This window comes from Canis aureus, chromosome 7 (genome assembly GCF_053574225.1).
Source record: "Canis aureus isolate CA01 chromosome 7, VMU_Caureus_v.1.0, whole genome shotgun sequence".
Lineage (NCBI taxonomy): Eukaryota > Metazoa > Chordata > Mammalia > Carnivora > Canidae > Canis > Canis aureus.
The window spans coordinates 30,313,469-30,335,162 of record NC_135617.1 but is presented as its reverse complement, the minus strand read 5'-3'; the positions used below and the strand labels follow the sequence as shown (position 1 = coordinate 30,335,162).

The 21,694-nt window shown below is 37.4% G+C and overlaps 1 protein-coding gene and 1 long non-coding RNA gene across 21 annotated transcripts in view; one reads left to right on the top strand and one right to left on the bottom strand.

The window, feature by feature from the left end:
* LOC144317207 (uncharacterized) overlaps positions 1–21,694 on the top strand; it is a 32,748-nt gene that overhangs the window by 359 nt on the left and 10,695 nt on the right. For 2 of the 20 annotated variants that reach the window (XR_013383148.1, XM_077903267.1), the window contains exons 2-4: positions 6,565–6,642; positions 16,528–16,610; positions 21,041–21,222. Coding sequence is in view for 7 of the 20 variants with exons in the window: in XM_077903267.1 (XP_077759393.1) it covers positions 6,565–6,642; positions 16,528–16,610; positions 21,041–21,047 (168 nt within the window). In the remaining 13 variants the exon portion in view is untranslated. The other 18 variants (XR_013383141.1, XR_013383140.1, XM_077903270.1 and 15 more) reach the window with 15 other exon arrangements.
* Positions 4,670–6,659, bottom strand: LOC144317210 (uncharacterized). The gene is made up of 2 exons (XR_013383152.1): positions 6,487–6,659; positions 4,670–4,946 (listed from the first exon to the last, which is right to left on the bottom strand). It is a non-coding gene; the product is annotated as an uncharacterized LOC144317210 (long non-coding RNA).

The following is a 21,694-nucleotide window of genomic DNA, read 5'->3' as shown; positions in this document are numbered from 1 at the left end:
AGGGGAGCGCGCCGGGGAAGCTGAAGACGCTCCCCCAGGGCCTTTGCACGGCCCCCGCCGTCCAGCTCGGGAGGAAGAACAGTCCGCCCCGTGCGAATCGACGGAGCCGCGTCCCGGTTACCAGAGCGGCGAGCCCTCCGGGGGTGGAGGGTGGAGGGGCGAGTAGGGGGCGGGGAGAGGACGGTTACCCACGGAGCGTCCAGCTGTGTGGCAACGCCGCCCCCTGCCGGTGCCCTGCGGAGCCGCGTACCGAAGTGGAGAAACCGACCCGACCTTGGAGGGAAGCCCTTGCCCCTCAGCGCCAGGCCTAGCACGGGTGGGGGTGGGGCGACCACACAGTTCTCACAGGCCCGCCGCCCCGCCAGAAGCGCGTATTCCTCCCTGTCCCCACAGGCGTCCCCCATTCTGTCCAGGCATTCAGGATAATTACGTACGTGTATATGTACGGTTTGACCACCTCTTACGTTCCAGGCACCCAGGCTAAGTGCTGAGGATATAAGGACGGCTGCATCTCACACAGTTTAAGCGGGCATGAGAAGCAAGTACGCACTTACGGTTCAGCCCTACCTGTGTGATGAAAGGAGTATCTGTGGTGAGCTAACTAGGATCAGGGAAACCGGGAGGAAAAAAACATAATAAACTAGAAGGGAGGTGTCGTTTGAATTGAATCTTTTTTTTTTTTAATATTTTTTTCTTTATTTATTTATGATAGTCACACAGAGAGAGAGAGAGGCAGAGACACAAGCAGGCTCCATGCACCGGGAGCCCGACGTGGGATTCGACCCCGGGTCTCCAGGATCGCGCCCTGGGCCAAAGGCAGGCGCCAAACCGCTGCGCCACCCAGGGACCTCTGAATTGAATCTTTAAAAGTGGACTTTACTTTCGTAGTTGAGTAAGAAGGAGGCAGGCATTGTCAACATAGGGAATAGAGAATGTTTGAGAAAGGATGTCTAGACTGCCATGGAAAGAAATAAGACTGGTAGTGCATTGGGATAAGGTTTGTGGGGGTTGGAGGAACTTGCTGAGCACCTCTGGGCTCTCCTCAGTGCTTTACACTTAAAACTTCATTTAATGATCTTCTGCTTAAGAAGTAGGTATTCTAGGTCAGAGGAATTCACAGAAAAAAACTGCTAGGTAGAGACTTGCCCAAGGTTCATGGCTAGTAAGAAATGGGGCCAGACCTTGAACTTAGCCCATTTGACTGCTGTTTAGCCATCATTTTTAGGAACGGGATTATCCGCAGTTTACGGATAAATAAAGACAAGTACAAATGGCAAAAAATATTTAAAAGAAGAAAAGACCTGTTAAAAATGTTTCTTTCAAAGGCCAGTGTGAATTCTGACCTTTCTAAAAATAAGGTCAAAGAGGTAAATAGGTGATGCATTAGGTACACTACACCAAAGAGAGCAAGGGTTTAGCTCTGCTGCTATTGTTTTGAACTTTATTTTAACCCTTCCTCTAAAACGTGAAGGGCGGGAAAAGGAAGTTTCAGAGCTGAGAGCACCTGTACTTCATGCATGCCCAGGATTTTGTTCTGTGGGGCTAAGGGAATCTGCATTTTACCAAGTTGCCCATGTAGTTCTGACGCAAGGGCTCAGCACTTTGCACTGCATTGACAAAAGCCGCATTGGCCCAGTTCTCTAGGCGGGGACCCTATTCCCAAGCAGAGGCTGCTCATCACTGCTGGCAGCTACCATGGCCTCTCCCAAAAGTAGAGGTAATGGCTGAGAGGCAGAAGTAGAGCATGAGGCCAGACATGAAAGACATGTTATGCATAAGACCCTGCACCAGGAATTCTAGCAGCAGTGGGCAAGAGCCCTTCTCTTAAACTGCCAGGGCTTTGTGGCTGACACTTCCTTAAACCTTTATCAAAGCGTTTCCCCCTCCCCAACTGGGTTCCGCCCATCACAGCAAATTTCCATATCTCCATAATCCAGACCCTGCTACCTCCTGCACTAGGACATCTGGGCTGTCTTGCTTTTGGCAGTACCTTGGTGATGCTTTGACTGGATTCATATGTGTCTGATTCATAGTGGCCATTTGATATGTACTGTTGAACGAAAGCATCTGTTGTTCTTTGTTTCTCTTCACCCTGTCCTCAAACTGAGATAATATTTACATTCTGAGGGGAAAATGTTCATCCTTCCATGAAATTGCAAATTTTGCAATTGCAAGCATTTATTTTTTTCTAGATAGCCAAAATAATTATCAAATGAGAAAATCTATACTTTCACAACCTAGATATCTTTCAACATAGTTACTCTTAGTTTAAATTTAGGTTCAAATTTGTTTTTTTTTTTTCTCTCTCTTCAGCTTCTGAACTTATTTGGTACATAATTTATTTTTCTCCATTTAAAAGGAAAAAGAAGACACCTGGGTGACTCAATTAAGTGGCTGACTCTTGATTTTGGCTCAGGTCATGATCTCAGGGTCCTGGTTCGGCTCTGTGCTCAGTGTGGAGTCTGCTTGAAGATTCTCTCTCTCTCTCTTCCTCTGTCTCTCTCCCTATACGTGCTCTTTCTCAAACAAATAAGTCTTTAAGAAAAATAAAAGGAAAAATAGATCTATGTATATAAGGGTGAGTCTCTACCTGAAATTCTTGAAAGAATGTTTTACATATACTTTTGAGGAAAAAAAAAAAAAACACCATTAGTTGATCCTGACTTAAAAGTTATGGTAATCAATGTAATGAAAATAAGAAATAAGAAGGCAAGATTCAATTTTGGTCTTAATAATTATTAACATTATTTAGTTTGTTATAATGTGCCAGGCAGTGTGTTCAGTATTTTATATACCATATTTTCTTTTAAACTTCCTGCAAATCTCAAAGCTTCACATACTGCATACCCATTTTCCAGGTAGAGAAAAGAAAGTAGAGAAAGGTTAAATAGCTGAGAGAAGTAGTAGAGCCTTGGTTCAGACTGACATGTATACTTCCTCTCCTTAGTCTCTTTCATTCTATAAGTCTGTCTTCTCATTTACCTTTTAGACTTAAACTGAACTGGAAGTGCACTCTTTTCCTTCTTTCTTTCAAAGTATTGGACATTCAGATTGGACACAACGTTGAGGACCAAGATGTTTTATCCTGAAACACCTGCTGAAGGCCAGAATGCACTGCAGCCTAACTGGCCTGTTGAGCATTTCTTCCTCAGTGACAAGTGACCTGCTGCTGCGGCAGTGGAAACCTAGCAACCTGGCAGCCTTACAGCACTTACAACTAATACCATACACGCTGAAACACAGTGTGAGGTGTGAAGTCCGCCCCAGGTCCACGTAGCAGTGATAATACCTTTCCCATTTTGCCTTGTCTGCTTCCTGTTTTCTCAAAAATGGTTTTAGAAGGTAGGAAGCAAACAAATATAAAATGATCCTCCAAGTTCATACCAGAGGGAGAGAGAGAAGAGCCTAGAAAACTACTGTTTTCTATTACTATTACTATTACTATTACTTCTTAAGACTATTAAGACTATTACTTCTCGGGACGCCTGGGTGGCTCAGTGGTTGAGCGTCTGCCTTTGGCTCAGGGTGTGATTCTGGGATCAAGTCCCACATCAGGCTTCTGCAGTGAGCCTGCTTCTCCCTCTGCCTATGTCTCTCTGTGTCTCTCATGAATAAATAAATAAAATCTTTTTTTAAAAAAAGACTGTTATTTCTGTTCTCCAGCAATCTAGCCAGTCTCTCCCCATATTCTTGTCTCATTCTTGATATTTCTAAATCAGCCCTCTCCACTATTTCCAGTGCCTTTTCTTCCTTCCGCTGTTTATGCTCTTTGATCCCTTCCACAACATGTGGCACAATCCTATGGAAGGCCCTTGTAGTCTAGGCAAAGCAGTGACAATATGAAGAATCTGAACTCCGACCCTCAACCCCCTTGTGATACACTGCCTTAGGGCAGATCTCAGTAATTCCTGAAGCCATTGAGGGACAGGCAGGCATCCTTTCTCAAGCATGTACATGCAGCTGTCTACATTATAGGGTAAACTGGAGATATCCCTGTTGTCAAATTAGGGTTAGTAGAGCAGGAGCTAATCAAAGTGCTTCATGTCAAAATTAAATCTCACTTGGGAACCTAAACCACCTGTTTTCATAGGGAAATGGTGCTGTGAATGACTTTCCCCATGCTTCTTTAGGGAAATAATTTCTTTTTCAGGGCCTTTTTGAAGGCCAGAAATATCCCAAGCCGTACAACTTGTACATTAGTTTGGGAATAATAGTCAAACTTTTTATTACTTGTATACTTCTTAGCAAACAACAGGCTTTTATAGTTTTTAACTTTTCAACCCTTTTTATTCTATAACATTTAATTTTATTTTCAAGATAATTCTGGTCAATGTACAGTCCTAATTTTAAAGAAAGGCTAGATGATTTTCCCCAAGTTTATATAGCTAGTTATGGAAAAATTAAAGTTAGACTCAGTTACTGTAACCCGGGGGTCAGCATCTCTTTTTCTTGGCCACACTGTTTAATCTTACCTTTGTGTGAATGGATTTAAATGATCAATAACAAATAGTTCAGTTTGAAGGCATCCTCTAGCCACACAGAGGGTCATTTGTGTAGACTACATTCACACTTGTAAATGTCTTATGAAAGCATCACTATTCTACTGTTAAGCATCTTATAAATGTAATTTCCTAAGGTGTTATTTTTAAGAATATTTATTTGAAGTCAATGACCTCATAAAAATAATTTTATTTACTGTCACAGATCAGTGAGCTTAGGAAATTCAGTATGCAAACAACAAATATGATAAATAGATGTACATCATTACTCCTGAAATCACAATTGATCTAGATTGTTTTTTAATAGTTCTTCATCAGAAAGATTAGCCAGTATTTTCTCGTGCTGCTCTCAGTGCTGATTATGCCATAAGTTCTTCCTGTTTTGACATCTTGGTGAAATGCTTGCCGTTTCATTCAATGTTGTAAGTCCATGGACCAGATATTTTCCTTACTCCAAACAAAAGAGACATTCAGAAGTTGCATTCGTTTGGCAAAATGTAAACTAGAAATATACATATATTTTCAAAAACTAGAAAATATGAATAAATAAACCTATTTTCCCTAAAGTAATATTTGTATTATGAGTTTTTCCTTCTGTAAGCTTGTACTAGAAGAATGTTTAACTTCTCTGAAGAAAATCTTGATGTTTACTTGTGGTACCTGTAAAGCTTTGAGAAGGGTCCGACGGGGGTGGATATAATAAATTATGTCTCTTTTCTAAAAGGAATTTGGTCAAAAATATTCATGTACCTTGTGTGAAAAAGGGAAAAAAAAAAAAAGACTATATTTTATGGGTAGGTATAGCCAGCTCATTCTGATATTTTTTTCAGCCAGTTCTTAACTTGTACTTATGTTGGTACATCTGACAGTTGATTGGTAGTTAATTTCTCTTTTCCACTGATTGTTGGTTTCTTTTATATGAGCTTTGAGATTTTAGAGATATTTAGAAATAGTATTATCCATTTTGCTAACACTATTTTGATATGCCCAAATCAGAAAGAGCATGAACAGGGGGAAGGGCAGACAGAAAGGGAGGACCAGACTCCCCGCTAAGCAGGGAGCCCCACTAAGACTAAGCTAGCTGGATCACAGGACCCTGAGATTGTTACCTGAGCTGAAGGCAAGATGTTTAACTGGCTGAGCCACATAAGCATCCCAAAAATGTTTTCTTTTTTAACTATTACAATGATGAACATTTTTAAAAGACAATTTTTTAAAAATTGTGCAAACTGACTCTTTTGAACTCTGACTTGAAAATCCTGGGTTCCTTAAATAAAATAGGAGTGAGGAAACTAGCTTCAGAGTTTCTGCAGGAGGTGGGGAGACGCCAGGACACCTGAACTTACTCTAGCAATGTAGGATAAAGGAAATTCAAGTTTAATTTCCAAGTAAAAAGAAAAGCTTCAGGATGCTATGAATTGGGCATTGCTTGAGAAAGTGTAGGGGGGGAAAAAGAGCAATCAGAGTTATTGATATCTGAAACATGGGAGCTTCTGACTGGAGAAGGTTTCTAATAAGCTACAACTCCAGCAGGGGTGCTAGGGATTAAAACAGAGTTTGGACTAACACATGATTAACTGGCCACAGTTTAGATAAGTAAGATATCTTTAAAGGGCAACAGAAAAACTGCCCTCCAGATTTTGAAATTTGTTATTACTCAATGAAGTGAGTAAGTGTTTAGCATAAAGCAAGTGACGTTCTTAATTTTTCTTAGCAGAAAACCAGAATGGAATATTAAAAGAGTAAAAAACAGAACAAAACAAAACAAAACATGGTGGCTGAGATTCTTTGACCCCGTATCATCCCTGGCTTCCATTAAAATTCTGAAAACATTTATTTTTTCCTTCACTGGCATTAATTTGGCCACCACTTCCCACTCCCATCTATTTAACATGAGATCTATATAAATGGTAGTTCAGCTTCCTCATACTGACTAAGAATGTATGGCTTTGGTATGTGTTAAAAAATAAATGCTTTAAGCAAGTACTTTTGACTTGTCTGGTTGTCTTCTACTCTTCTCCTTATATGTCTTTGAACATCATCAATGTCCTTTTGTGGGCTACAGGACTTGTTGAGGAGGTCAGCATTCTCAGAAGTGACACAGTCGCCTTGTATACTGCTGAGCACTGGAAATACCTTCAAGGTGAGTCCATTTCATACTCAGAGTAGTATATCCATATTTTATATTTATTATTTGAAAAGTAAAATCAATAATCATAAGATCATGTTAAGAATAACTTCAGTTTTATTTTAAAATTTGTAAAAACTGTATTTTTATGTAGTACATTGCAATGTATTCTATTTTGTATGTTACAACTCTAGACCACATGAACAGATAACTTTATTTCTGACACCAAAGTAATTACCCTTTGCATATTGAATAGGTCATTATTTTGCATCACATTTTCTTCATAAGTCAAAGAAATTGAGTTATCATGACTAATTCTTAATCTACTTTCTGTCTAAAGATAGCAAACATTTGGACTAGAAAAATTGAAAAACAAGGTCATTATTTAGATGTTTTATCTACAAGATAATAAACAGCCAGATGTCTAAAGTTTTTGTTTTTAAATAGGGCAAAATGGAAATTTCAGTTGTCTTCTAAATTTAATTAAAGATCAATGTGATCAAAACATTTACTCTGGAACTTGCATCTTCAATTTTGAATGCCTGTATTGATCAAATTAACCAGAGGCTTTACAAATTGCACCTTATGCTACACTCAAACATGGGTAGCCAGAGCATTCAGCAACCCTCAGTCCTAATCTAGTCCACTGCTCCCCATATGTCTGAATTAAAAGGGACGGGGGGGGAGTGGAGGGGATTGAACATAGTTGTGCTGGAAGGTGAGGGTATGTGTGTACACATGTATTTTATATCTCCCCTAAATTTTCCACTAGATATTTGTTCTTTCACTCATCCTTTCTCATCTCCCATTTGTTAATACAAATGCATGGCTACTGAGTCAGACTAATGCTGTCAGCCAATATATTAGTCTACTTTTTTATGAATCTTTAGTTTGATCACTGGCGCCTGAAAATCAACTGACAAATAATCTAGATTAAATAGCCTAAATATGTTGTGTGTGTCTGTAGTAAAAATTATCTATTTAGGATGATGTTTTCAGTTGAAAAATGGCAACTTTAAAGTTTTAATAAATATCCTCAATGCTGTTATGAACTAAGCTTCTAATTTTACAGATCATTTGATGACTCATTTTTCTGAAGCCCCAGTTACATATGATTAATGGGGTTTTATTTGGGATTTAACTTTTCTCTCTTTTATTTGTTTTTCAACACTTATGGGACTCTTTCAGAAACTTCCACCACTGTTCTGTTTTTTAATCAAGTGGAGTGTGAAGGCTAATCAATTTTAGATTTCAAATTGTGCCTTCATACATGTGATACAAAATTAAAAATATACCATTTACTTTTATGAGGATGTTATGTTACTACTTACTGAAATTCTTTTTTTACTTTTTTTCTTTTTTTTTTTTTTTTTAGTATGCTCCATACCCAACGTGGGGCTTGAGTTCATGAACCTGAGATTAAGAGTCACATGCTCTATTGACTGAGCCAGCCAGGCACTTCCTTAAATTCAACACTAATGAATGTTTCGATCAAAATTTATATTTCTATGTTTAGGTCTGTTTAGTTCTTCAGCAATCTGAGATATATGGTGGTCATACATATACTGTAGAAGATTTTAAAATCTGTTTAGTTCTTCAGAAATCTAAGGTATATGATGGCCTTAAATCTACTGTAGAGCATTTGGATTCCTTCTTTAGCTTATTTCTCTCTGACTGAAATTTCATATTGGTCATTGTTAAGTTATGACAGAAATGAAATACATGGGATTTAATTCAATATTCACAAACCCACAGAGATATCACCTTACTCTCCCACTTAAAATTAAGGCTTTTGCACACTTAGTTAAAAGCACTGACCATAGATAATCAGTTTTATAAAATTGAAACATAAGTTAATCTCTCAAAGTCTATACACAAATGTGATGTCTCACTGAAGAGCATTATAGTCTTAAACAGTTTTAAGTCTCTTGCCATGACTTCTTATCTGTCTGTATGGTTTCTTTTATCTTTGGCCTCAGTCCAGGTTACTTTCATTTGGAGCTGATGCCACTTTATTTTTTTTTAATTAATTTTGGCTAATAAATGCCTACAATATATTTTACTATACTTAATTACACTAGGAAATTGGACTTTGATTACAATTAAGTAGAACATTTCAAATATAATATCATTATAGCATAAGTTGGCCCAGCATCTGTGTTAGATTACATTATCCAAACACATGAAACAGTCAAATTTCTGACTTGGTCAACCCCTGCAGGCAGGGATCTGCTGTTTTTTGCCAGTTGAAGTCTGTTTCCTGATTATTGCTCTCACTGTCAGTGGGTCATCCTCACAATTCCATAAATGCTGTTGAACTCCCAGCAGTTTCCTATAGTTCTTATCTGTCAACATTATTCAAGAATATTACTTTAAACAACAACAACAAAAAAAAAAAAGAAAGAAAGAAAGAAAAAAAAAGAAGGAAAACAAGAAAAGGCTGTTCTTACAGAACTTTACAAACTATTTTCAATCAGGATTTAGGTAATAGCTCAAACTGTAGCCCCAAAGTATCCAGTTCATTTTTTTTAAGATTTTATTTATTTATTCATGAGAGACAGAGAGAGAGAGAGGGGCAGAGACACAGGCAGAGGGAGAAGCAGGCTCCATGCAGGAAGCCTGATGTGGGACTCGATCCCGGGTCTCCAGGATCAGGCCCTGGGCCGAAGGTAGGGCTAAACCGCTAAGCCACCCGGGCTGCCCCATTTTTTTTTTTTTTTTAATAAATTGTACTTCAAAGACACTTGGTCCAGTAAGAAACTGGGTTTGTTCCCAAGGTCTGAAAGTGCTAGAGATCAACTGTCCATGTTTCTTTAACCTTATGGTAAGGCTGCCTTAGTTAATGCCACGTCTTCCTTTTATTCATTTCTTGGGAAAGTCAATGGCTGACGTGGAAATAACTGAGCATGTATAAGATTATACTATAAAGTGGGCTTATCACTCTGCATTGTGATCAAAGAACCCACTGACCTGTGGGTGACTAAGGTGGCAACAGTGGAGACAAAAAGAAGAGGGAATTCACCAACATAAATTTGTCTTCAGATACATGGAGATGGAAGAGGTCACCTTAGAAAGCATATAAAGAGAGAAGAGACAGAGTTCTGTGATGTATTTTATTTCAAGTATTATATTCCTGTATTTGTATCCTGACCTTTAAAAATTATTTGCAACTTATGCAGAGCAAAAATATAAAAAGATTGTACCATTAACATAGGAAAATGACAGATAAGCAGCAATTTTTTTGAAGTATACATATAAAAAGAATTGGAACATAAACTGAGGGTCACTAGTAGTTATTTCTCTCACCTTTTGTCTGGATGTTACTTTTTGAGATCATTGATGTATCTGTAGCAGAGATTATAAACAAATTAACAATATTTATAAAAAAAGCTGTATGCAGTGGAGGAAATAGTAAACTTTATTCAGTCTTCATTCCTTCTAAGAGAGAAAGTTCCTTGGTCAATTCTGAGGTAACATTCTAGCTTTGCTGAACTTTTTCACAACAATTTGATCTCTGCTCAGTTTAATGTATTAAAGTCAGCACCATACAACTAACTGTTCAAAAAACTTACAATATCACCACAGTGAGTAATAATAATGTATAGTGTCTTAAGTAAAATGTTTTATTTTGTCTAATATGGGATATAATGACCTATCTTACAGGAGGTTATCTTAATAAGTATCACTGTCCATACCTACTTAAGCAGCTTGGATTTAAACTATTTGGAAGAAGTCTTTAACCTGATGAGAAATAGATTTATATTAAATCACTGAAACTCAGAAACTTGCCTTGGAAAGAAAGGGTGCATGTCGTAGGCTATTAGCAGATGCAGAAATCCTTTAATTATAAATAACTCCCTTACCTGGGGAACTTTATACTATGCTGATGAAAGGCTGAATCTAATAATGCTTTTTATTTTACAAACACATAGGCACACACACACAATCTATGAACGTGTTAAGAGCCATAGGTATAAACAACCCATTTACAAATTGCTAGATGAGACTAGCATTTACTTCCTACTCCCTCTGCCATCTGAAGAAAGCCAATTTACAATTTCATCACCTTTCTTCTTCCTGGGATTCTTTGTCTCAGTTGGAAAAATACATCTCTCTCCCCTCCTTCTGACAGACACCTGTCTTGCTTTGTGGTAGGTGACAACCAAAGACCACAATTGTATTTTAATAGTAAATCCTTAAAGATTTACTGAGTCAAAGGAATGAGTCTTTAATTATAGAAAATTAACTTCTAGTAGGAGCTACTATAGTTGCTACTTGAAATGCCTTCCCCATTGGTTCTCAGACCAGACTACCCAGGTACCTTAACTGCATGTGCTGAATATCCATACACTTTGGTAAAGCCACCCAGAGAGCCACGCCTGACCCAACTAGTTGTGCTGCTGACTCTACTGTAAAGTCATTCCTGTGCCAGGTGAACTATAAAATTTCAGCAAGTAAGGAGCCAAAGAAAGTGTAGCACCACGATTTTCAATCTGTTTCTTCATTCTCAAACCTCACAAGGTCGAACCTTTCTGCAGAATTTCAGTTTGGCTTTTATTCACTGAGGAAGTCTGGTACACATAAAAGCTTCCTCTTAGTGTACAGATAAGATTAACAGGCTAACAGTTCTTTGGGTAAGTAGAATTAATTATCAGGAAGCTGTTGATAGTTCATTGTTGACCTGTAAAAACCTAGTAAGAATGAGGTAAACTAAAATAATAGGTCCATTTAAAGTTTGGGTCATATAAGACGTCATTAAAGATCAGATTATTTCAGCAAAGAAAATATTATAGAGAGCTCTCCTTTTAAAGGAAAATAGTTTTTCTGCTGGAGAACTTCCAAACCACACCATTTCAAAACCTAAACACTTCAAACCATTGAAAGCTAATGTTTAACTGTCTGGTTCTTGTCTTGAAAACCTTTTCCCTCTCGGTAATTGGTTTTTGTTGAAATCCAGGTGTCATCTGGCTTTTAATCCCAATTATGTTACTTTTGCTAGGCCAACATACTTTCATTGCCCAGGGGTTACTTTTTTATACCCCACATAGCTTAGAGTGAATTCTACCCTAGTCTGTGTGATTAGGAGAAGTAGTAATCAGCATTTTACTAGAGTTGAGGAAAACAGTAAAGAGCAGGGCTAGTCCAAGACATGATTGTGAAATGTCTGAAATTGTTAAAGCCCATGCCTCCTAATTTGTCATTTAACTCTTTTGTGCCCTAATCTTTGTGAAATCTTGGTCAGCCAAGAGCTATATGATCCCTCTGAGCATCAATTTCCTCTTTTGGAGGATGGACTGAGACTATGTGTGATACAGTACACAACATATGGCCTAATACATAGTACATGTTAAAAAATTATTAGGTCATCATTCTCATCTTCATTAACATCTCTTAAGCTCAAGACTAAGGTATATTTAATACTAATAAATATTTATTTATTATTTTTATTTATGATAAAATATAAGAATTTTTTCTGTTAATAATTTCATTCTTGAGGACCGGAAAGCTTTCCAAACCTGGAAGAATGTGTCTTTAGTTCTGACATTGTAGGGCCCATAGAAGAAGAAATGTATTAGCTTGGGGGAAGCTTCACTGCTCTACAGTGATGCTACCTACTTGTTTGTTAGACTGCATTAGGCTGGCCTTCCTGGGGGAGAGGGAGAAGATTGTGCAAGTAGGGCATGGAGGCCAGCATATGGGACCTGAATGCTCATACCAGAGCCAGAGAGCCCATGTCCCAGTTAGTTCCAAAACCATTCCCCTGGCAGCCCACAGATCTGGATCCTCCTACCTCCCTCCCACCATCAGCCATTCACTAAAGAGTCTAATCAGTGCATTTTTAAATGCTATGGTGGCAGAAGCAGGTACCAAATTTGAGAGATACAAAGTTTATACAATTATCGGGGCCTTCTTTAGTAGACAGGATGCAAGGTAATAAATAATAAATACAAGGGTGAATAGTTAGAATAAAACAAATCACAAAGTAGACTTGGAGTGTATTTAAAAAGATGGTAAATATCACAAAACATCACAAAATCCATAAAAACAATGTTAATCATCTTCCTGACACACCCTGTAGTGGGTCCCCCCCCCCTTTTTTTTAATTTTTAGTTGCTTACTCTGATTGTTCCCTTATGTACTTCCTGATAGAAGAGAACTTGTGAGTTAACATGGCATCAGAGAAAACCAAAACCTTTGTTTACAATTTTATATGTAAGATGGTTTGAGGGGCACCTGGGTGATTCAGTGGTTGAACATCTGCCTTTGGCTCAGTTCATAATCCCGGGGTCCTGGGATCAAGTCCACCTTGGGCTCCTGAAGGGAGCCTGCTTCTCCCTCTGCCTATGCCTCTGCTTCTCTCTCTGTGTCTCTCATAAATAAATAAATAAAATCTTAAAAAAAAAAAACAAAAAAAAGATGGTTTGAAAACTTTCCACAAATGAGCTTCTGGCTGTGAACATCTCAAACTTTTTTCCTCCACCATCATCCACATATTTGTCATTGTAGGATAGGCTTATATTTTCATTACAACTTCTAACTCTGTGTCTTCATTCCATGACCTCAAGTTAGTGGGCAGTGGGAGTATTTCTGAAAATTCCTGCTTGAGGACAGGTAGCAATAACTTAGCTGTACCTGGAAGTGAATTCAGACCACATAAATACATTTCACTAAACTCAAACTAGAATGATCTTCCATTCAATTTCCCATTAGTCAGAAACCCAAAATGAACATAGCTAATCTGTGGACACCACTCAATACAAAGAGACAGGGAGAGAAATTTGATATGGGAGGAGATAGCAGTCTTCACTGATTGTGATTAAAATGTTTTACTTTTTCATATTGTGCCTGTGTAAATGAGAGTCCCTTGAAAATTTAAAGTTTTTTTAGCTTCACAGAAAATCCATATCTGCACAGAGATATTATTCTGACGATGAAGGAGAGGTCTTCCCTTCTCACTCTTATGGAAAGAGCTCTTTCATGCTGAAGTGCTTGGTAACTTATAAAGATTTATACAGATATAATAGAAATTATATCAATATTATTACTAAAGTCCATTGTGCCCCAGCATGAAGCAATCTCAGCAACAGAAATTGCAAAATTTTGCTGCTTGGTGAATGGAGAAGGAATCAATTTGAGTTAGCTTCTTTCTGAACTGTGAAGAACCTAGTTTTCTCCTGCCTGCTCCATCAGCCAAGGCAACCTGAAGAAGCAACTTAAATTTTGTTAAGAAATTTTTTAATCTCGTTCAACAATTTTAGTTGTCTCATTTAAATCCTGACTCTGCTTTGCCGCTAGCAAGTTATGTGGGCTTGGACAAATTAGTTCGTCTCTCTAAGCCTCAGCTTTCTCATCTATAAAATGGCAACTGTCCTTGAAGAATTGTAGAAAGGATTAAATGGATAGCATATACTACTTGGCTCTTAATAAATGACTAAGATATTGCACCTGTTAATTCCAATGATAACAATAAGGTAAGAATCAAGAGGGGAATGTTAGACAGCCAAGAGTCCAGGGACTTCCAGATGTGCCAAACACAGTAAGAAAAGTCAAACTGTAAATACTGATAGGAATGCTTTACATTTCAGCTCTTCCAGTTTGCCCGAGGGCTCAGTAGCAATACAGTGAAAGTGACCGTAATGACATGATGGCCATAGCACTCTTTGAATAGAATTTGTGAATAATCATGAGGCTTTTAGGAGGCAAGAGAAATTCATATCTGGCTCAGGTTTTCCTTCTGATGTATGCTTTAATTCTGAAATTGCATGAGATTTGGGAAGTGTTCTAGCCTCAGAGAGTTTGATAATTGAACAGGAACAGCACATTGCCCCTAGTGATGTCTGCGGAGAACTGACATTGAGTGCCTATCAGATAATATAGACCCTGTAAATGTTCTTTGAATTCAGCTAAAGTAGTTTATCCTTAGAGGGCCTGGGTACTGCTGCTTGGGCTGGACATGGCCGGGCTTGGAATAGCCTAAGATATCAAGTAATTTGAGGAAGCAAAGCATTATCACTAGTGATTGGCTCTGAAGCTAGACCACACTAGGCCCCAAATCCCAGCTGTAGCATTTAACATCTTTTTTTAAAATTTAATTTTATTTAAATTCAATGAATTAACATATAGTATATTAGTTTCAGAGGTAGAGTTCAGTGATTCAGCAGTTGTATATAGCACCCAGTGTTCATTACATCATGTGCCCTCCTTAATGTCCATCACCCAGTTACCCTATCCCCCCACCCCTATCCCCTCCAGCAACCCTCAGTTTGTTTCCTATAGTTAAGAGTCTCTTATGGCTTGTCCCCCTCTCTGATTTTGCTTTATTTTATTTTTCCCATCCTTCCCTTTTGAGCTTCTGTTTTGTTTGTTTTTTTTAATTCCACTTACTGTCTTTCTCTGCTTGACTTATTTCACTTAGTGTAATATCCTCCAGTTCCATCCATGCTGATGTAAATGGTAAGTATTCATCCTTTATGATGGCTGAGTAATATTCCATTGTGTATATATGTGTGTGTGTATATATGTGTGTGTGTGTGTGTGTGTATACCACATCTTCTTTAGCCATTCATCTGTTGATGAACATAGGGTTCTTTCCATAGTTTGGCTATTGTGGACATTGCCACTATAAACGCTGAGGTTCAGATATCCCTTCAGATCACTACATTTGTATCTTTTGGGTAAATACCCTAGTATGCACTTAACATCTTACAACCATGAGCAAGCTACTTAAATTCTGTGTCTCACTTCCCTCTTTGTGAAGTAAGGATACTAAGTACTTCATAGGGTTATAGTGAGTATTAAAATATATATTAAATGAGTATTTCTAAAGCAAGTGCTCAGTAATAATAGTTCTAGTGTTAAATGGGAAGTTTGGTGGAGTATACAGCAGGTATTTGGCTTTCTGTATCTGGCACTCAAAAAAAAATAGTAATTAAAGATAAATTTTAAATTTTTTAGTTTTGTTAGTTACTTGTGGCTTCTGTTTAATTTGAGTTTTAAAACAACAGAAATTGATTCTCTCACAGTTCTGGAGGCCACATGTCCAAAATCAGAACCAGTGAGCCAAGGTCATGGTGTCGGCAGGCCATGCTCCTTCCAGAGACTCTAGGGGAGGATCTATTCCTTGCCTCCTCCAGCTTCTGATGGCTACAGTATTTCTTGCATTAGGATCTCATCGTTTTAATCTCTATCTCACATTATCTTTTTCTCTGGCTATATGAAATCTCCATCTTCCTCTCTCTAACAAAGATACTAGTGATGGCATTTAGGGCCTACTCAGATAACCCAGCATAATTTATAATAATCTTCTCATCACAAAACCAGTATCTTAATCACACCCACAAAGATCCTTTTTCCAAATAAAGTGACATCTACAGGTTCCAGAAATTAGAACCTGATGTCTTTGGAGGCCATTATTTCAGCTAAGTAGTTAATATATGGTACTCTAAGACATTGAGGAAAATGAAATTATAAGAAGAAAAAAGATCTAAATATAGGATCCTAGGAACCATGAATATATATATAGGGAAGCAAAGAAAGAAGAGCCACTCCAGGGAAGTGAGTGAGGAGAAAGGAGCAGTTAGAGAAGGAGACAGTTGGGGTAGGGTTGGGAGAGTATTCAGATTCCAAGGGCATAGTAAATTCAGAAAAGACAGCATGCCAGAAGTGACTCAGAGAATCAGGGAAAGGACTGAGAAGGAATCATTGGGTTTGACTATTAGGAAAAAAAAATCCATATATTTGGCCAAAGTGGATTTATTGGCATGGGAGAGAGAAAACCAAATTCTGGTGAATTAAGGATGGAATCACTTAACTTCTGTGACAGTACTTTGTATGTAGGCATAGGTGGAGGGGAAAATGGTGCAAACACATGTCTTGATAAGCTATTCTTCCACCTCTCAGTGGTATTTTCTTTGGATTCCTAACAACAAAAGCTCATCAGAGGCCCTGAACTTGACAAGGTGGACATGGCCCATGATTAGAAGGTAAAGACACTGCCTCCTTCCTATGTAAATATGTTTGCTCTCCAGCTCTAGAGGTTGATGACAGGCTTACTCATCCTTATAATTGTTTAGCTTTCTCTCTCTCTAAGGTGTGACTGACTAGTCAAGTAGTGTTTTTTTAATCATTATACTCTTTTGTAGTATCTTTAAGAGAATTCTATATATTACTTTGAATTTTTTCTGATATTAACATTTTTTAGTCCTTCAATAATCATTATAGATCACAAGGTGCTACAAATTGTATTGGGGATAATGTACAACATATTAGGGATAATATAAGATTACTGTACTAATGGCTAACATTCCAGTGCCTTATATGTGACAGGAACTGATTTAAATATTTTATCAACGTATTTCAAAATTTGCTGAGAAAGGAGACACAAATGTGATATTAATATTATTGCCATATTTTCTAGGAGAGGGAACTGAGAATCATGTGGCTAGGAAATGTGAGGCAAGGCCTATTTGTGAACCAGTATGACGTACATTTTTTTTTTCAGCATCTGCAAGAAAACATCTCTAACATACTTACTTGGGGCAGAAGTATACAAATAAGAATTATTTCAAAGTGATAAAGCAAAAATCAACTTTTGTCTCTAAGAAAATGTCATAATACTGAAAATCCTTATCCATTATTCATATTCATATGTACTGATAGCTACTATGTACTAGGCACTGTTGTAGAAACTGAATTTTCAAAAATGGTCAAAAACCCTTGTCCTCACATTCAAGTGAACTGGATCCATCTTTCAATTTCATGTAATAATTAGTACTGTCACTATAATCCCAGAACTAAGTGAGATGAAGGCAGCTTCCCCCTAACTGCATATAAAAGAACAGCATTGACTCATTGAAAGTGGAATTACAATGTATAGTAGAAATTACCACTACCCACTGCTGAAATCATCCTTCTGGGAGAAACTGAACCATGAGTGAAAAATAACACAGAAAAAAGAAAAAAAAAAACAGAAAAGAAGAAGAAAGGAAGGAGGGAAGGGGGAGGGAAGAAGGAAGAAAGGAAGATAGGAAGGGGTAGGGATGGGGAGAAGGTAGGAAGGGAGGGAGGGAAAGAGAAAGAGAAAGAAAAGAGGAAAAAGAGAAAGAATGATGATTAAAAAAATAAAAAAAAAAGAATGATGATCATATATGGAGAATGTTTTCTTGTAGCTCACTGACCTTTCAAGCATCTAAACCAATAATCCAGGTTTAGAGAGGTACTATCTTTATAATATTGAACAACTCATTCGACTATTCTGTTTCCTGAGGATTGTATTACCTGACTTTTAAGATCATTTGCAGTCTACTTCCTGTGACCCTAAGTAACAAATATTAGGAGTTAAGAGGAATCCATAGAGCTCTTCATGTTCTACTTCCCACCTACTCACAGGAAGGAATCTAGAGAAATTTCAAAACCTCAAGTACTCAGAATAAAATAGCTCACTCTAGGCCTCTACAGCAGTGAAAATGGAGCCCGAGAGCGCTGGGACCTTCTCTCTTTCACACCCTTTGATACCCCATTCCCATCAGAATTTATCATTGAAACTCATTTGCTTTTTATCCCAAAAGAAAACTCGTCCCTCATCTCAAGGCATGGTTGCCAGATAAAAATGCAGGATGCTTGATAGAATTTAAGTGGTCATCCTACATTTTTATCTGCTGAGTTTGGCAACATAGTCAAGGTCTCTCAGTGCCTTAGGAGAAAAGGCACCATATCCAGGAAGACTTCTCTGATCACCCAGCCTATGTTGAATTGCAGTTTCTCCTCCTTCAATAATCTCTACCTTACTCCTATGTTCTCTATAGTATTTCTCAACATCTGAAAAGTGATACGTTTTATCTGATTGCATTTTGTTTTTTATTCTATGTTCTCCCATCCTCCTGCCAGGATGAAAATTCTACGAAACTATAGATATTTATCTATTTTGTTTATGTTATACAGTACCTGTAGTAATACCTAGCACAGAAAATACCTGTCAGTGAATTTGTAAATTGTCGATTCATTTGATGTCAAAAATTATACTGCCAGTATAATAAACATCATAGGTAAATTGAATAATAATAACTAATCATACAAATAGCTGGTACTTACTAGGCATATAATATCTACCAGGAAGAATACTAAATAATTTATGTGGATTAACACACCTTACCCTCACATAACCCAATGAGGTAGAAATTGTTATTCCTAATCTAAGAAAACTGATACTAAGGAAAAAAAAAAGGAACCTTCCTCAGGGCACATAGGGTAGCATTGAGACTCAAACCCAGTAGCTTGACTCTAAGTAGAGTCTGAGTTCTTTACCTGAGTCCTTTCCTTGAAAAGAATGCTTCTACTTAGAGACATTAAAATATGAAAAAAGAAGTTAAATTCTCACATTAACTATTAAAGGCTTTTAAATGAATAAGTTAGTGTCCCAGGCCAAAGAATCTTATTTTATGAATTACTATATGTGAAGCAAAATCTGGGTATGGACAAATTAAGATATTCCTGTATAACAGACAGACTTAAGTCATGGTAATAAAGCATTTGATTAGAGAGGAAGATGAGTGAGTGTGGTCATAGCTGCTCCTCTTTTTTTCCCCAATTTTGAAACTCAGGATCTCAACTCTAGGGGCACCAGAGTAGCTCAGTAGTGTCTGCCTTTCTCAGGTCATGATCCCAGGGTACTGGGATTGAGCCCTACATGGGCTCCCTGCTCAGCAGGGAGCTTGCTACTCCCTCTCCTGCTCCCCCAGCTTGTGCTCTCTCTCTGTCAAATAAATAAGTAAAATCTTAAAAAAAAAAAAAAAAAAAAAAGAGTCTTTACTGCAGTAGGTACCAACATATAAACTGGCCAAGATACCGCATAATATATTTAGGATGTTTCTAAGGACTTTATAAAGCTGGTGAAGGAATTTATAGGTAAGAACTGAAGCCACTGTAGATTCTAGAATGGAAATTATTTTCATTTTACTAACAGTTAATTTGAACACAAATATATACAATTCTGGGTATGATCATGAGATATAAATTTCCAGTTGCTCCTCATGAAAGAACAGGCTATACTCTTTACCACTGACACAAAGGGAATCCCCTCTATCTTACCCATTCAGAAAGCCCTTTACTTCCCCTTTCTGTGCTGTTTTAAATTCATACTGCTCTGTGCTGGGTTCCTTTTGTGTCAAGGTACTTACTGTCATTTTCACATTATTCTCAATCACTATTAAAATGTTCCAAGTTTATGTTAAGGAGTTCCTATGATTTGGTTTGAACACTAGAACACTACATCAGTACCAGGACCTAATAACAACTCATGGAAAGCTGTACTAAGGGTTGTTACTGGTTAACTATTATTTGCTCTTTTATGGGCAATGCTTTGCTTGGTCTTCAAAGAATCTAACCCAAAGATCAGCAGTCTATATATAGCCAGCAGACAAAAATTCAGCCAATAGCCTGTTTTTGTCGCTAGGAATGATTTTTACAGAAAAGCAATTAATTGTATGATAGGGAACTCTAAAGTTGAACTTCAGTTAAGTAAAATGTACCCCCTAAAAATCCATTCATGAGTAGACCTGTATTATAAAAAAATCGTAATCATTATTATAAATTTCATTAATAAAAACTGGAAACTTGTTTTCTATGTGCTATGCAAGTACTTACTTTTTATGCTCAATTTGGCATCTTAGCCTGCAAAGCTTGAAATATTCACTGCTCTTTTACAGAAAGAGTTTGCCGATCCCTGATCTAATGTTTAGGCACTATAATTCAAAAAAGGCAGTTGGTAATTATTTCATAAAAGGAGTAATACTATTTCACCAATTTTAACTTTATTTATATTTAATTTAAATTTGCTATTTTGTGGCATCATTTTTTTTATTTTATGTGGCATCATTTTTAATATTCATATTTATTTTCCACACACAGGGGTTGTTATTGTTTGATTATTCTTACTGTTTTTTGTGTTCAAAGGACACTCACATTTCTAGCTTGTCTGTTAAGTTCCTGTTGTCAAAATTGACTAATTGCTACTAAAGCATTCCTTTTGGCACCTTGTTTCTGGTGGGTGCTAAATTATGTTCAGTGTAATATTAAAAGATAATTTAGATCATCTAAATACATACCCCAGAAACAGTCTAGAAAAACTTTTTGTTTGGGATCATTTCTTGATAGCCACATTAATGGAAGTGTTCATGTTTTTTTTTTTTTTTCCCTAATTGACGTCATCTAGTTAAAAATATATTTTAAACAAAGAGGACTTGCTGAAGAAAACTTGAAAAATATTTGTCTATACCCTAAAGAATCCCATATATAGTTGATCCCAAGAAAAGTATGGAGCATCCTTAATGGAACTATAAAGACACAGTTTTGATTTGCTCCATATTAAACATTTTTTAAAGCTGTTTCCGTTTTTTGTTTTTTTTCTTTTTTGTAGAGCTTGAATCGGCAAGAGGGAGAGGAACACATGGAAGTGGCTGCATCCCCAAAGCTCTGTCTAAAGGCCATCATTGGATTTAGTCAAGCCGGCTTTATGGAGCAAATAAGTTCAGCATGGACTTCGGGCTGTTTATTCATTACTTACTAATCCACTGAACACATCTTTACTGAGAGCTCATTGTGAGTACTAAGACAACAGTTTCTGCTTCAGTGAAAATTATAGTTAATTTAATCCTGTTCTGCCACAGTTAACCCTAGGAGAAACTATAGTTCAGGTAAATATGGTTAGCTATCTCACTTTGTTTACCTACATTGCCTTCACCTTTTAAAGTTACCAATATCATTGTTCCTTAGATACCAAAGATTTATAGTACAGCCCTGCCATTCCTGCCTTATCTTTTGGAAATCAGAACCTATTCCTCAAGACACCATTACAGCCTTTATCATGGCTCACATCTCCAGGCCATTCCCCACAACCCAAAACCAAGATTCCCCTTTTACTGCCCTATTTTACCTCTTTCCCACCTCATTCCTTCAGGATTAGATTGATTCTAAAAAGTCAACTACCACTTTAAAAAGGGTACTAACTTCTCACACTTCTAAATGAGACTAATAGCTAACTGATCAGTTATGGCCTTACTTGTTCTGTTTT